Source organism: Lutjanus erythropterus, chromosome 13, assembly GCF_056507025.1.
Source record: "Lutjanus erythropterus isolate fLutEry1 chromosome 13, fLutEry1.hap2, whole genome shotgun sequence".
Classification (NCBI taxonomy): Eukaryota; Metazoa; Chordata; class Actinopteri; order Lutjaniformes; family Lutjanidae; genus Lutjanus; species Lutjanus erythropterus.
Window position 1 is genome coordinate 32925476 of NC_139329.1, and position 15805 is coordinate 32941280.

At 43.0% G+C, this 15805-nt stretch overlaps 4 protein-coding genes across 7 annotated transcripts in view; 3 read left to right on the forward strand and 1 right to left on the reverse strand.

The window, feature by feature from the left end:
* The first annotated feature begins 173 nt into the window (after positions 1–173).
* Positions 174–2293, forward strand: LOC146316910 (uncharacterized). The gene is made up of 5 exons (XM_084734260.1): positions 174–310; positions 451–717; positions 804–829; positions 920–1025; positions 1719–2293. The coding sequence occupies exons 2-5, from the start codon at positions 571–573 to the stop codon at positions 1770–1772; spliced, it is 333 nt and encodes a 110-aa protein (XP_084590386.1). The 5' UTR covers positions 174–310; positions 451–570; the 3' UTR covers positions 1773–2293.
* Positions 2294–2313: 20 nt separating this feature from the next.
* LOC146316911 (protein Bouncer-like) lies at positions 2314–3310 on the forward strand. Its single transcript, XM_084734258.1, has 2 exons — positions 2314–2480; positions 2595–3310. The coding sequence occupies exons 1-2, from the start codon at positions 2458–2460 to the stop codon at positions 3052–3054; spliced, it is 483 nt and encodes a 160-aa protein (XP_084590384.1). The 5' UTR covers positions 2314–2457; the 3' UTR covers positions 3055–3310.
* Positions 3311–3320: 10 nt separating this feature from the next.
* On the forward strand, positions 3321–4781 carry LOC146316912 (protein Bouncer-like). Its single transcript, XM_084734259.1, has 2 exons — positions 3321–3459; positions 4276–4781. Exons 1-2 carry the CDS (start codon positions 3452–3454, stop codon positions 4664–4666), a joined length of 399 nt encoding a protein of 132 aa, XP_084590385.1. The 5' UTR covers positions 3321–3451; the 3' UTR covers positions 4667–4781.
* A 2150-nt stretch (positions 4782–6931) lies between these two features.
* The window catches only part of reln (reelin), a 119885-nt gene continuing 111011 nt past the window's right edge, over positions 6932–15805 (reverse strand). The window contains exons 59-65 of one of the 4 annotated variants that reach the window (XM_084733275.1): positions 15335–15496; positions 15048–15205; positions 14643–14862; positions 14291–14488; positions 13914–14012; positions 11293–11298; positions 6932–8330 (exon numbers count right to left, since the gene is read on the reverse strand). In XM_084733275.1, the coding sequence (XP_084589401.1) occupies positions 8234–8330; positions 11293–11298; positions 13914–14012; positions 14291–14488; positions 14643–14862; positions 15048–15205; positions 15335–15496 (940 nt within the window). In that variant the 3' untranslated portion in view covers positions 6932–8233. Of the gene's footprint in view, positions 8331–11292; positions 11423–13913; positions 14013–14290; positions 14489–14636; positions 14863–15047; positions 15206–15334; positions 15497–15805 lie in introns of those variants that run through there. The other 3 variants (XM_084733274.1, XM_084733273.1, XM_084733272.1) reach the window with 3 other exon arrangements.

Sequence of the window (15805 nt, forward strand, 5' to 3'; positions counted from 1 at the left end):
GACTGACAGGGGTTATGTTCATATCAATCTAGAGATTTTTTGGAAGGGGGGGCAGGGTGTTATGCCTTTAAAGCGATTACCACAATATGCCGTTGTGAAGTAATCAGTCTTACTGGAAGTTTACCTCCTTTTCATGTAATAAACACATCTTTCCAGTTCTACCAAACCAACACATTACTTCATATCCACTCCTCACTCAGGAATGCCATTGAGCAGGTTGACGTATGTGAGCGCTGTTTCTTATGTGAAGTGAAACGAGAGCAGCAAGGAGGAAATGTGTGCACACGTACTCCATATATGACAGATAAAGGTAAGATTAAATTCTCGCACTGGGTGTTTTTAATCTGAGGAATGATTTGGACATTATAGAAAGCTTCCTTATATGCAGATTTATTTTGGGGGGTGGATTATAAATCTCTCTGTAACCTCTGTCTCTGTGTCTCTCTGTAGCACTAATTATGAGTCTTCCCGGGGTTGAGAAACGTGGCCTTTCAGTGGGAATGACAACAACAGCACTCCACTGAATGTGTCACAAAGGTGTCAGCTGAGGTGCACAGAGCAGAGGGGTGTATGAAGGAGGAGATCGAGCAGAGAGAAATGTTTGTCAACCACACAACTCCCCACATTTCACCCCCAGACCCCAAACCTGGATTTCGTGGTTACTATGCACTCATTCCCGTTTTAATACTCACGGTGATCGGATGTGTTGTGGCAACGGTAAGAAAAGCTCTGCATAGTTTATTTCATATGACTGAATCAAAGGTTTATCTTCAAATTTTTGTTGTTGTTGTGCTTCTCTTTAGGTTGTTTACATCAGGAGGAGATCAAGGTAAGTTTGTTGCACTTTCAGATCACTTTGGCATCTTGTGTTGTGTTGTGTTTTGTCAGAATTTGGTTTCTTTTGTATGTCTTGCTGCAGATTAGATGAGCTGCGCCACAGGCTGATTCCTCTGTACACCTATGACCCCACAGAAGAACAAGAATGGGGAGATTATGCCAAGGAGAACGAGGATGAGGAGCTGGTGGTAAGCAACTCACTCCATTCTCTACCACACTGGTAAACCCTTTGTGGAAGTAGGGACCCCCAGGTTTGAAACCTGTGTGAGAAAACTTAAACTATATAGTAGGCCTGTATCTCAGCATTTCATCCATTTATGTAAATGAAACTAAACCAATCACCTATTTCTAAAATTTAGATTATTATTTAAGATATGAAAAGGACAAGGGCCCGGTAAAGACCTGAAAACAAGCTACATTCACAGAGTCTTCACTCTCTGCTAAACAGCCGTGTCCTGCAATACATAAGTGTTCAGTTAAAACAACCAAAGAGCTAACAGAACAATGGTAAAGGGTCAGGAAGAAGAATTTGTCAAAAAAGTAGCCTATTAAGAATTAGAAGTATAATCAACAAAAACAAAACAAAAACTTAAAACAGACAGATAATGTATAAAAATCACATGAAATAATCTGCTCAAAATGTATCGAAGTCACTTCCTTTACACAAACTTTTTGTATTTATTGTGTTCATGATTTAGGTTAACTGTCCTGTTGTTGCTTACTGTTATTGTTCTGCACTAAATATAATATCAAATATCTATAAAATATGTCACTTTGTCAGGGGTCATCAGTTTACTCAATATTAGAAGAAGACCCCCTTCAGGAAAAGTTTGGGGACGACTGCTGGATTATAGATAACTTGTATTTGTTTTTCTTCACAGGAGCCTTTATATAAAGCGGGAAAGCTCTCGCTTTCATCTGCCTATGGAACATGACCAGAAAATCAAGAAAGAAAGAAGAACGTGCTGAAATAGAGGACTATGTTTCCTTTATATTTTGAATTGCAGACGCCTTCTTCATGAGGTTTTAAAACGACATCATCAACATTCAACAGCTACTAGCACTCCATCAAATCATATCTCTTCTAAATCGCATACTTTTTAGTTTTACTTTTAGTAATGCCGCTGCCCCTTGAAAGTATGTACTGTACGCACACAAACTGGGACAAACTGCTTCATCATAACATTGCATCTTGAACTTTGACTCTCTTGCTCGCACATCTGTCAAAGTCCAGCGTGAAATTTGAAGTAAAAAGAAAATGTAGGCGTCAGCTTTTCATTTTGTTTTCATGTCTTCATCTATGTAGCACAGCAGACAGCAGATGGCACTGCAATCCTGTCTTTTGCTTCAGTTGAGCTATATTCTTCCTTTTCTTTTTAAAAAAACAGACTGTTTTGGAAGTGTTTTGAAGGGTAAGGTGTTATTTTTGGGCAATAAACAGAAAGCTAAAACTGAATTTGCTTTGTGTGTGTTTATATCTCACATTATTTATTAATTAAGCTCAAAGAGCTTCAAAGACACACCTGATCCTGCTTGATAATCAGAGGATTTGCTGGTGTTCGGAGGTTCCTCAGGTTCACACATCTTCACCCTTTCTGGAAGGTTTTATAGTAAAGGAAGATGGGATCAGACAGAAAGAGCAGGTGAAGTTGAAACCCATAAAACCCCAAACTGATGAATGTGACTAATTATATGAGAGTTTACAGTCTATCATTGCTATTTAACTGTGTGTGTGTGTGTGTGTGGATTTACATTAGTCTGGACATCCATCTGTTGGGACCACACTGGCTCCTGACCTCCATCCTGCTGGCCACAGCTGCTCTGGTCCTCCCTGCTCTGAGCCTGGAAAGCCTGCTCTGTCTCTACTGTCCTCTGCAGCACAAAGGCAAGCCCTGCCCCAACATCACAAGCCAGTGTCTGCCCGGTCAGCGCTGCTCCAGCTCCAGAGGCCGCTACGGCTCCGTCCACGTCCTGTCTGCTCAGGGCTGCGTGGACGCTGAACTCTGCGGCTCCTACGAGATCCTCTCTTACCGGGGGGTCCAGTACAACTTCAGCCACGCCTGCTGCTGCAAAGACAAATGTAACATCGCACCAAAGTCTGACGCAAACCTGAAGACGCTACTGGGGATCATCACAGAAAAAATAAATCATACAAACTCTACTAATGTTCTTAGAGAGGAGCCTTGGGATTCGTGTGCAAATTACACATCATCATAGAAGTGCTTGTAGAAGGCTGGGGGAGGCCTGTTAGCCATAGGTACTTACCTGAGTCTCCACAGGTTTTAAATGTCTGTGCTTAATAGTATTTTTGCTAAATTAATGCATACATGAAAGAAAAAATGCATAATGGGTCAGTGTTTTGTGTGACTAAAAAGGTGGACTTTTCAGCCATCCTCATGCAGAGTAAACTCTGACATTTCTGTGGTTATTGACGAATGCAGCAAAATAAAAGCACCATGATTACCACTTGGTAGAGTTGCTCTGTGTGGATTTTTACAAGCAGGTGTGTTGGAAGGTGTGGCCTGTGCAGGGAGATCCAGAGTCAGTGGTGAGATAAAAGTTCATCAGGAGAAGCTCTGAAAAGTTTTACCTGTTTGGAGTTAAATTCTTTACAATGAGCAGGTGAGTCTTTAAAATACTGTTCCTTTTAAGTTGCAAACTGAAATTGTTTCTGACTTTTGAGCCTTGAGCATTTTGAATGATGATTAGTAGAGATCACTGACACCTGGGGGAACCAAGACTCTTTCAGTTTCAGTCAGTTAACATAACAAATGAATCAAAGAAGACTGATTTTACATGTCAAAGTCAATACATTAATCAGGAGTTCTACAGAATCATTTCCTAAAACAACATTGTACATTGTTCTTTTGTGACTCTGGAGGAACGTTGTCAAGTCTGAGATAATCACCCAGGTGATGTGATTTCATCTCGGCTCGTACGTCAAATGCTTCACAGAAGTCTGTAGGCTACGTTCACACTGCAGGCAAAAGTGACCCAAATTTAATTCCTACTCATATGTGATTCATATCTGATTTTTCATGGTAGTATGAACAGCACAAATCACATGGAATCTGATATTTTCAGATTTGGGCCACTTTCAGAGTATCCCTGAACATCCTGAAACTTTAGATGAAACACGTGTCTGTGAAGCCATTTAGATCCCTTTTTTTGCCTTGTAAACGCCCTTATTTTCAAATTTAACATTCCCAGTTTGAAATGCAAACTTCTTGTTCAAGTTGCATCATGGGAAGTGTAGGATCCAGTGTTTTTGGAACTTGAACCCTACAGTTTTTTGTTAATCTCTTAAGTTCCCTAACTTTATGGAAGTGCAGTGCTAAATCACTGACCTTCTCTTTAAGTTTTATTTATTTGGTTTCATATCTGTCACAGTATCAGGTGATGTCAGTAAAATACCAAATGCCTCTCTTCACCTTGCAGGCCGAACATGATGCAGGTCCTACGTGTTGCTGTGCTGTGGTTCTACCTTCTCCTCCCCTCGCTGCTCTGTGACAACCTCCTGTGCTTCTACAGCCCTATCCTGGAGAAGGAGAAGACCTTTGAGCTCATTGTGACAGAATGCCCTCCTGAAGAGCTGTGCTTCAAGGCAGATGGTCGCTATGGAAACCACAGCGCCCTGTCGGCCAGGGGCTGCATGGCGGAGATGGACTGCAGCCGGGTGCACAGCCTCCCCCTCAAAGGAACCGCCTATACCATGAGCTACGACTGCTGCGATTGGCCGTACTGTAACTCCTGCCCGGGCGTCACAGCCAGATTTCTCTACATCGCCGTAACACTTCTGACTGTAGCCGTGACTGCTGGCAGCTTGTGACTGAGGACTCCTGATGTGCTGTGTTATGAGCATCTTTAGGGGTTTATGTCAAGGGGGAAGGGTTAGTTCAACACCAAGCCAGCAGGGCTCTGACATCTCTGCAGCCTCAGCATGGAGTAATGCTGAGGGCCTGCAGAAATACGAGGTGAACGCCCAGTCTGAAGACACTGAGGTGTGCACCAAGCAGGCAGAGACTTCAACATTTTTTAAATAATAACTTGATAACAAAAATCTGTTTTATTGTGTTTTAATGTCTATTAATAAATATTTGAATAAAAATATATATTCTAAACTCTTTAATATTTTCTTTCTCACACAAACACACACACACACACACACACACACAGATCAGTCAAGGCTGGCAATGTTCTGTATCTTTATTATTGTCAACAAATCTCATGAAAAGACCAAAATGTCTTAAATCTCAATTGATGTCCAAAAACAACTAATTAAAAACACATTGATGATCCACACCTTTGCACTGAGTAACATGTTCCTTCATAGTGATTCACTTTGGTGCTGTATTTTATTTTGAGTCCAATGATCCAACATACAATCTGCTGCCCTGCTACTGTAAATACTCACTGGAGCCTCAAATGTGTATTTATTTGTGCTGAAAAAAGTCCCCAACAAATGCAGCGAACATACAGATGGGAAAGCTGAATAAATGAGTGGAGAAATAAATGAATGCATGAATCAATGCCAGTACTTCCACACAGATGCACCGCATGGCACAATTAAACAATTAACATCCAGTCGTGCTCGGTGGTTTGTCTAAATAAGCTGTGCAGGCGCAGTTGATCCTGATTTTGCATCAAAATGGCAAGAGGAAGAGATCTAAGTGACTTTGACAGAGGGTTCATTGTTGGGGTACAGATGGCAGGAGCTTCAGTCACTGCTAACTGGCTAGTGTTTCAACAGGAACAGCGACCATGGGACATTTAGATCATTTAGATCTATGGGAAAGACATTAGTAAACAGACCCATTTCACAGCGGGCATTTTGACATGAACTAGTAGGCTAAACACAGGTGTTACCAGTGATATTAAGATTCTGTTCGATTCAGGTCAAACAGAGTCAGGATGCTGCTACTGTGCATGTTCAGTGGAAAATGCTCTGCTACACAAAACAAAACAGGACCCTGACACAACACTTGTGTTTACCCTACAATTTTATATCAATATGCCTGCTGTGAAAAAAGTCTATACGGGAAGGATCACTGCAAATCAATACAAAGTTTTTCAGCGATCACTTTTATCCTATGATGAAACATTTCTATCCTGATGAGAGTGGTTTCTTCCAGGATGACAGTGCCCCCATCCACAGGGCATGAGGAGTTACTGAATGAGTATAAAAAATAATGTGAATTATTTTGTGTATGTATATTTTTGTGGGTGATATTCAAAGATCAAATGAAAACGGGCACTGGGTTGAGTTCCACAGACCAAGAAGGAAAGTCTTCTTCTGCTATTTGCACAATGTAATGTCACTTATATCGGTTGTACGAGCTGCACTGCAGGTGCTTATTTCTAGTCAATGATATAGTAACACTTTCCTCATCTACATCAGGCATGTCCAAACTATTCCACAAAGGCTGCAAGTTTTTGCTCCAACCAATCAACAGCACACCTGACTCCACTAATCAGGTGTTTGAAGACTGATCAGTTGATTAAATGAGTCCAGCCTAGTGTGCTCCGGCTTGGTAGGAACAAAAACCTGCAGCCAAAAGGCCCTTCGTGGAATAGTTCAAGTTAGTTACTTCACTTTTCACAGTTATCTTGGTAGGTCTTGTTAATAGTATTTAGTGTTCATTCTGTATATAGTGTTTTTGATAATCAAGTCAGTGTTTTAGATAACAGTTAGCTAGCTAGCATTGTGATCTTCATCATTCAAATGTGACAGAAACAAAATAAAACAGACCAAAAACATCTTGGTGATTGTTGAAACAGTGGAAAGACAGTTATGTTGGACACTGAGATAATTATCAAAATGTCCAGAAACAATATATACAAAACAAACAGTAAATACTACAAATAAACCAAGCTAAGTGTGAAAAGTAAAGTAACTAACTTATTAAGGATGAAAAATCAACAAGTTTGTAGGTGAAGGTAACGTTAGTCTTGTCAAGTAAACAGACATGCAGCTTGTAAAACGTAGTCGAGGGTTCGGAGACACACTAACACATTATTGAGATTTGCTGACAATAAGAAAAGTATAAAGAGATGAAATGCAAGAGAGGAAAAAGAGAGCAGCTCAGGCAATGTGTACAGTATGAGGTTTGGACAGTTCTTTATTTCCCTTTTATAAGGCTGCTGGGTCTCCCCATAGTGGATATACATATATATACAGGAGATTGCTATACTGGAGTTACACTGAGGGCAGAGGGTCCATATTACACAGACTTCAAAAAACAACACTAATAGAGCCTCACCTCCAGGTTTCAGAAATCAGCAGAGAGAGAGAGAGAGATGGGAAGGGGGGAAACAGCACAAGAGAAGAGGGAAGAGAAGGAAGAGGGGACATGATGCAGTCTGAGAGCTCGACTCAACTGCCTAATAACTTAACACTAGAAAATAACATACAGATTTCACGCACAGTGCATCTTAAATAGGTTACGTGAAGAACCATTTACCATAAATATCTGTATTTTCGGGAACCAACATATATAAAAAATGATTAAAAAAAAAAACAAAAAAAAAAATCATTATTCAGTCTTTAATTTTTTTCTTATTTTCTCCTTTTCCCGTCGTGCAAATCCTTCTTTCGTTCCTTCTTCGCTTGGAGGCCGGGCTTTTCCGCGCCCTAGCCCACATCCGTTCCAGATAAACGAGGAAAAAGGAAACAGAACCCAGCACCCCCCTCCCCTCCCCCCCTTAAAAGCATATGAATTAGTAGAAAACGAACAAACAAATGAACAGAACACCACAGTCAACTCATCACAAAAAGAACCCACAGACACACAGAACAGCAAGAACACAGTACTCTTTTTTTTTTCTTTTTTGAACTTCTTCATCACCGTTATTCCTCTTCAATGGTCATCGTCGTGGTCTTTCTCCTGGCGTACTGGTTGGCGACAATGGAGCGGTCCTCCCCCCCGCGGCGGCTCAGTGGAACTGGGAGGCAACTCTCCAATCGGCTGGTCAGTTCAGCAGTGATATATTATCTCTCAATTTCACAGTGTGGTAGGAAAAAGGAGGATGAGGAGCAGGAAGGGGGAGGTAAGCCAGAGGGAGGTGGGAACAGGGATCAGAGGAACCACAGCAACAATTAGAAAACAACTAGAAACCCCGACCGTCCATGAAAAAAAGTAAACAAAATGGCCGCTTCACTCCTTTCTTCTGAGTTTCATTCCCGCCGACCCGTGTGGTTGGGAAGGCCTTGATTGGCTGGCGTAAACGGATTGGATGGCGGAGGGTAAGGAGAGGTGGGTGAGGGAAGTCTAAGGCTGACTGGAATCCTCCGGTAGATGGGACTCGACAGGGCGATATGTCGTCAGGAGAAAAAGGATGAGCGTGGCGGGTCGATGTGTGATTGGCAGGTCAGAGGGCGAATCCCTTCTTGGTGGGTTCAGGCACGCTGTCGCAGTGCCCGCCTCTTGCGGCTGTAGTAGTGACGCGCGCCGGTCTGTCTGGCAAAGTTCATCATGTAGTTTTGTTTACGGGTGCTGCAGGGATACAAAGACAGTGAAGGAGGGAGGGAAAGAGGAGGAGTGTCAACATTAGTGACCGCGCAAAGGGCGCCACAAATCCACACATTCCCATGCACGCACTCTAATCCATGCACGCAAACGCACGAATGGTCGAATGCAGCTTTCGCACTCACTCGCACCCAGGTTCATGCTGGCATTTTTAAATCATGTTTCAGCCATAACCTCAAACACTCAACAGCTGTATGGGTCTCATGGCTCGGAGAATGGGTGGCGCTACTCTACACGACTGGATTTGTTTACGTTCTGCACAAAAATGAGCAGCTAAACGGTGAACATGGCGGTAGAACTAGTAGCTACATGTATCCAAGACCAAATGTCACAAGACAAGACATGGGACACAGTCTACAAACATACTACCACAGATACTAGAGGGGAACTCTGACTCTGAGTGTTTGAGGTCAGAGTCAGCAGCCATTACTGGGGAGAAAAGAAAAATAACTAAACCAAAGCCATAAAAAAGTGCAGGGTCGTGAGCAGAGAAAAGGGGGGTGGTTCTGAAACTAAGAGACACAGAGAAAAGCTGCGGTAGATCGCTCTTGCTTAGCCTGTTCATTGCCTCTTCCATCCAGCAGGGCGGTGCCAGTGAGCCAGGAGTGCAGCCAGGGCAGGCAGGGGGCCTCTGCGAAGCGGGGTGGGGATCAGGAGGGGTGGGGGGGAGGGTAGAGGATGGTGCGTGTGTGTGTGTGTGGGATGGGTGATGCTGTGGAGGTGGAAGTGTGAAGGCGGATGGGGCAATGGCTGGTAAATTGCATGTGTTGGAGAGTGTGTGTGTGTGTGTGTGTGTTTCCCTGGTTTTTTGGTCAGAAACCAGAGGGTAGTGAGGAAGGAGCTCCTGGTTCAGAGTCATGTTGTTGTTGTCCACAGACAGACAGACAGCCATGAGTGAAAAAGGGGATGGAGAGCTGTTGCAACAGTCGATCTATAAAGCCATGCAAGGAGCTGGATGGAGGAGGTTAGTCAGATGAAACTCTCCCACCAAATGGGCCCCCATTTGAAATTAATGATGCAAGATGCCCTGCATTGCAACTACTGCTGGGATATGATGGAAAAAAATCAGTGCTCTGGCTGGAGTGAGATCAATGCTAGACCCACAATCAGTAATCTTTTTATCAAGTAGGATCAATGAACTGTGTGTTAGCTTCAAAAACAGTCTGCAGTATAGGTAGTAGCAAGAACGAAACAAACAGATATAGGTATAGTGATGGATTACATCACACATATACACACAAACACAGTACTATTGACATTTGTGTATGTAAATTATTACATTAAAAATGCCTTAAAGTTTGTGTAAACTGCACATTCAAAACCAACGCCATTTAACAGGAATTCGTTTCCATCTGGTGACACTGTGTTGAACCCTTTTAGGAGATGTAAAATCCAGATTTTACTGCCCTGTTTATGCCTCTGTTTACTGTGTTATTGTGAATATTGTTTGTTTTCTGCCCTGAGAGCTGAATCTTAAAGGGACAGCTTGGATTATTTGAAGTGGGGTTGCCTGAGATGCTTATTAATAGTCAGTGTATTTACTTACAGTAGATGGCAAGAAGCAGCAGGACCAGAAAATATACTGCTGTGGACACGGTCAGCAGCAAAACATATTTTATCCACCTAAAAAAAATCAATATCAACTTGAGTGTACAGTACATTTAGAATATTTTCAGTACTGTGCCTTGTTGGCAGACAGCCTTTTCTAACCGAAAACTGCTGTTATATAATGCAAATATCACTCTCTCTCTCCAAACCAACCAGACTCTATCAGTGAAAAAAGTAATTTTATTTTGCATAACATGGGAGTTGCTGGTCTACCACTGCCTCGATCGGTAAGTTTGTTTGAGTTATTGTGTGACTTCAGTGATTCCCAACTTACCTTTTAAAACACCATAGTCATACAATAAAACAAAATCGAGGCAGCGGCAGACCAACAACTCCTGTTTTCTGTGAGGTAAATGAAAGATTTTACCAATGGAGGCTGGATTAAAGAGGCTGGATTAAAGAGAATGATTTATAATGGCAGTTTCCCACTGGAAAAGGTATCTGACGGCAAGGTGAAGTGGTGAAAATATTGTAAATATAGCGTACATCTAAACTGATACAGATTTTTATTAGTGTACATTATATTTTCATCGCTTTATCTCATCATCAGATAGCCTTTTCTGCTGGGAAACTTCCGATATAAAAGCGAAATCTCTCTCTTTTCAAACCAACCACTTTGCGAAATTAGTAATTTTACCTCGCAGAACACAGGAGTTGCTGGTCTACTGCTGCCTCAATCAGTTTGTTTGTGTTAGAGATCGAGGCAGCAGCAGACCAGCAACACTCGTGTTCTGGTAGGTGAAATAACTGTTTTTGCAAAAGGAGTCTGGTTTAGCAAGATATTTGGCTTATATAATGGCAGTTTCAGAAAAGGCTGTCCGACTGCAAGGTAAAGCCATGAAAATATTCTTAATATTGTGTACACTTTTCTTTTCGGTGGACCTTTCTTAAGTGGCTAAAATATGTTTTGCTGCTGAGCCCGTCCACAGCAGAACACTGCTTAGCTGCACACACTGGTACTCCTCTCTCCAAACTGCAGGCATGTTGCCTGCTATCTGCTGCTTTAAAGCACTGGCTATGGATAAGTATCTCATAAAACCCCACTTCAAATAATCCAAACCCTCCCTTCAAGATCTGCGTGTTTGATCATTTTGTCAGCGAGCCTCCACCTGGACGCTGTGAGCAGCTGGCCCGCTTGTCGACCTGCCTGGGGGGCTTGAGTTAAAGCGAGGGCATGGACATGACTGTGGTGATAATGAGGAGGGCTGGGTGTGTCAGTGAAAGTGACGGAGGGTGTGCACAGTGTAACGGGGGACAAGAAAAGGGTCGGGAGGAGAGGGTGAGGGAGGGGGCTGCATTCAGGAAGAGGCGGAGAACTTACCTGACACTACAGCCATGCCAGAGGGAGCAGAATACAGAAGAGAGCAGAGGTTAGAGCGCGAGAGGGGAGGAGAAGCAGGAGGAGGGGACTGCTGTCTCGCAGAAAGGTCTGGGGGGGTAGGAGCCCCGGCCTGGGGAGGCAGGGGCCCAAAATGGGGGAGAAGGGAGGAGAGAGGAGAGGCATAAAGATAGTCAGAGGTTCAAGGAGGAAGAAGAGAAAGTGAGTCGGACAGACAGAGAGAATGAGGAAGAAAGTATGGAGAGCAGAGGAGTAGTTGGTGGAGATTGAGTGAGGAGACAGCAGAGTAATGTAACAAAGATGAGGAGAGACAACCACAGGTAGAGGTGAAGACAGAGAGCAAGATATACAGAAGTAATCCGTCCGTTGTGTGCCAGAATGGGAAGAGAAAAAGAGAAAAAGGGGAAAGAGCGAGTTTTGAGGAAGGAAAGAAGGAGGAGGAGGAGGAGGAGGAGGACCAGGAGGGTGAAGTGAGGCAGGATACGATGCAGCACAAGCAGAGGAGTGAGCATGACCACATGATCAAACACGTTTAAGCAGCGGGGAAGGAAAGGCGTGTGGAGCAAAAGAAAAGATTGAGCAGGAGTAGGAGTGAGAGGAAGAATGTGTGAAGGAGTGGAGGAGTGGCGAACAGAGAGAAATAAACAACAGAGCAAAGTGTGAGGATCACGGTCACTCTTTTCAGCAGACACTGTTGAAAACCGTGCGAGTGCGAAGGAGGGGGAGTGGGACAGGTCACGACCACTTCGACCAGGGACAGCTCAGGTTAGGCATTAAGTGTGTGTTTTTGTGTATATGCAACTTTCGTATCAACTTCAGCCTCATGTGACTGTCAGTATTCAGCATTTGAAATGCATTGGGTACGTCTGAATGAACAATCAGCACCCGAGAGGGAACACTGCTCTGATACCCACAGCAACATGCAGAAAATGCATTCAAAATGCTTCATGATACTGCCGTGTTGAGAATATGCTAGCTGAGATTAGACCATGTTCATGATATCTTCAGTGCCCTGCAGAATCTCCAACTTTGCCATTTTTATTTGAAAACTGGCAAACTTCCACGTAGGCGAAATGTTTACTGCTCCTGGTTACAGACTAAAATTCAATATAAATGTAAAAAGAGAAAGAAAGAGAGAAACAATCAGTGAATCAGTGCAGGTATTTAAATGTGATCTGTATCCAGACATGCTATCCAGATAAGGAAAAACGTGTGTTAATGCTGGGTCTAAATGCACAATGTGATCTGATCTGCTGCAGTCTGGCTCACAATGTGTTTGGATCTTAAGTTGACTGGAAATGAAATCTATACAGTGTGCTGGCATCCATACACAACTACAGGTATTTGTCTTTAGAAAACTTCAAATATCGGTGGCTGTTAAAGCTTTGAGAGTGAGGAAACGGGAAGGCTGAAACATTTCTAAGTGACATGTCTCTGACTGACTACACATATATTCTGTGCCAGTGTGTTATTTGACAGAGGTGCATGAAAAATGAAAGCAATTCAGGTGGGAACGTAAGTATACAGTATAAATAAATATAAATATACAGTAAGTAAAAACTGTAAGTGTGAGCTGCACTTATCTGCGCAGCTAATCTGCTGTGAACAAAGCATGTAATTAAATGGACAAAATACTATTTATACGAAGAAAGGAATAACCTAATGTGTTGCATTTGCCAAATTTACAATCAAAAAAAAAAAAAAAACAGATGTAAACACAAAGACGAGATTGGATAGTTTATTATCAGGATAACATATCTGGCTACAGATCCCATTTTAATACCTGGTGTAAATAAAGTTGCATCAAATCAAATTTAAAAAAAAATATTCCCAGTAGAATGAAATACAGGACCATTTTTGCACATGAAATGAAAGTGAAAATGAAAACAAAAATAGTCAGATTATGGGCCTGTGTGACAACGCTGACTTCACAGATCAAAGACTCACTGTCACAGATGTGACGCCGCCTTCACAGTTTCCTGTGTTGTAAACAGTATGAACTTATCGTTCTGTGTCATTCCTGATCATGGCCACTAGGGGCAGATGGGCTACCTGTGATTGCATACTGTAATTTTTGAATGGATATATGAATGGGTGCTTCACATCTAATGACTGCTTTGGTACAAAAAGACATGGCAAATGTATTTATAATCTTTTGAGGCTTTAAATGTGATTTAAGGACTTTTTAGACATTTCAGTGGAAAGACTTGCTGACAAGTTGCTTATCTGGGAGATGCATGGGTCCTACAAGACACTGAAAATATGATGATCTGACAGCAGGAATTTATCTGTCATACACAGAACAGCCATCCACAAACAGCAAAGCACACTGCAGTCATTGTTCTACTCTGCTTGCCTATCACCAGAAGCCGTGATGAACATTTTTAAACAACTGCTGAGAGGTTGGTTGTAGGTGGTGAGCAGCACACATGTAGATATTATCACAATATAGGTATGTGTACTGCGTATCCCTGTGTTTGTGTGGAGTAGAGGGGACCGTTTCTACAGGTGAGGCTGAGGCAGAGGTAGAGACAGGGGCAGATCAGGGCTCTTTTGGGGGCCAGTCTGGGGGGCCGTGGGCCAGCTGGGAATTGGGTACTCACAGAACTACTTCCACATGGTCCAGCGCCCACTGGTCATGTCCCGCGCCATCGTGGCGTGGCTGCCACCATCGCAGCATCACCCCTTTAACCCTCGCCTCTCTGGAGAGACCATGGGAAACATTGCAGGGTCAGTCAGGGTCGTCAGAGGTTACAGTAGCTTCAAAACAGCCTGATGAAATTCACCTCACTGGTTTTAATAGTACCGCGTTTTAACAAGGCACCATTATAAAGAATTTAAAAGCTGGAACTGAGCTGGAAATGCAGCTTATTAGCTCATGTTTTACTAGAAAGTACAACCTTGATTTTAAAAGATTAAAGCTATTGGTAACATCGTATAAAAGCAGAAAATGGTACAGTTTAAACTGAGCGTCACTCACAGTGGAATGTTGTAGGAGACTCTCTGGGCTTTTATGAAGTCTTTGGGCTGGTGCTGGGCGATTACGTGCCAGCTGACGCCATTGTTGACGCTATATTGCAGCAGCACAGCCCGGTCGACTGTGTCAGCCTGATCCAGAGCTATGTTACAGCTGTCTGTCTGTGCCACACTGCCAATCTGCAGCACAAACATGATCTTACTGCAGGGAGACAGAGAAAAAAAGAACAAGAGAGAAGGAAATATTTAAGGTTGTTAAAACAGATCCAAATGTGGAGAAAACAAAGCACTCATAGCTGTGAGGTAGGTGTATGTGGAATTATTTTATGTACAGTATGTTTTGGTAGTACCTGTACCTGGCTCTAGTGAGGTCCAGCGGTTTGGTAACTGCCTGCCTCATCTTACAGCCATTGAAGTAGAGTGAGTCTCCGTGGGCGTGCGGCGAGAGCTGCCCACAGCCGCTGCCCACTCCACCGCCCTGGATCAACTGCCAGCTCTCCTGAGACACGCTGCCGGACTCAAAGTTGTCCTTGATTGAGCTGGGCAGGTCACTGCTGGAGAGGGAGCAGTCGTCACCTGTTGAGGTGGGAGGGGAAGTAATTAAATTGAAGGAATAAAGATTACAGGTGGCCATGTTTTCAGCAAGAGTGATGTAAAACTGTTCATGATGTGTACTGATGTTTACTTTTCTTCTTAACAGAACAAATGACAGAGAGCTGTGTGTGTAGGAGTGTGAATATAATGTGCTGTTTGTGGCCCACCATGGTGTCCCTCATCACAGATGCAGACCACTCCACTTGTACAGTAGCCGTGGCCGCTGCAGAGCCCCGGACAGGCCTCCCCGATGTAAACATGGTCCACTCCCCAGCTCTGCCTCTCTCCTGTCCCCTCTTTTTGAATCCAGCGGAACTGGGTGGCCCTGGAAATACATAACAGGCTTACACTGCTTCAACTATTGCCTGTTATTCCTCTGTATAAAAATATGAATTAGATGAAAAATGCACAAGAGTGAAGTCATCACAAAAATAAAATATTTGTGTGCTCCTACCCTGAGGAGACGTGGTCTGGCAGCTGGACAGTGACCCTGGTCCATGTTGAGCTGTTGACCGGACTGTAGATTGTAGACTCGTGGAACTGGAAGGGAGAGCAGCCCACGTTGTTGACGGAGGAGGGCAGGCACTCTGACTGCACCAGCTGCCACGAGTCGGACCTAAAGGGAGAGAGTGAGAGATGAAAACTGACCATGTAAAAATAAAGCCTTCAAATAATGTTAAAAGGTAAATGGAGGGTGTAGAGCCAAGCAGTGTCAGTTTTGACAGAAAATCCTGTGTAGTTTAGTCAGATTTTGTTCATCTGAGTAGTTTTAGTTTTAGCATAGCTTTAGATTAAATCTACTACAGATTTAGTTAAGGTGAAATGCATTGTCTAAATGTTTCTTTAGAATTTCCAGACTCATTATTAACTTCTGGAAGAAACATGTTGTTATCAAGTATACCACATTTCTTTAAACCAGTATTCC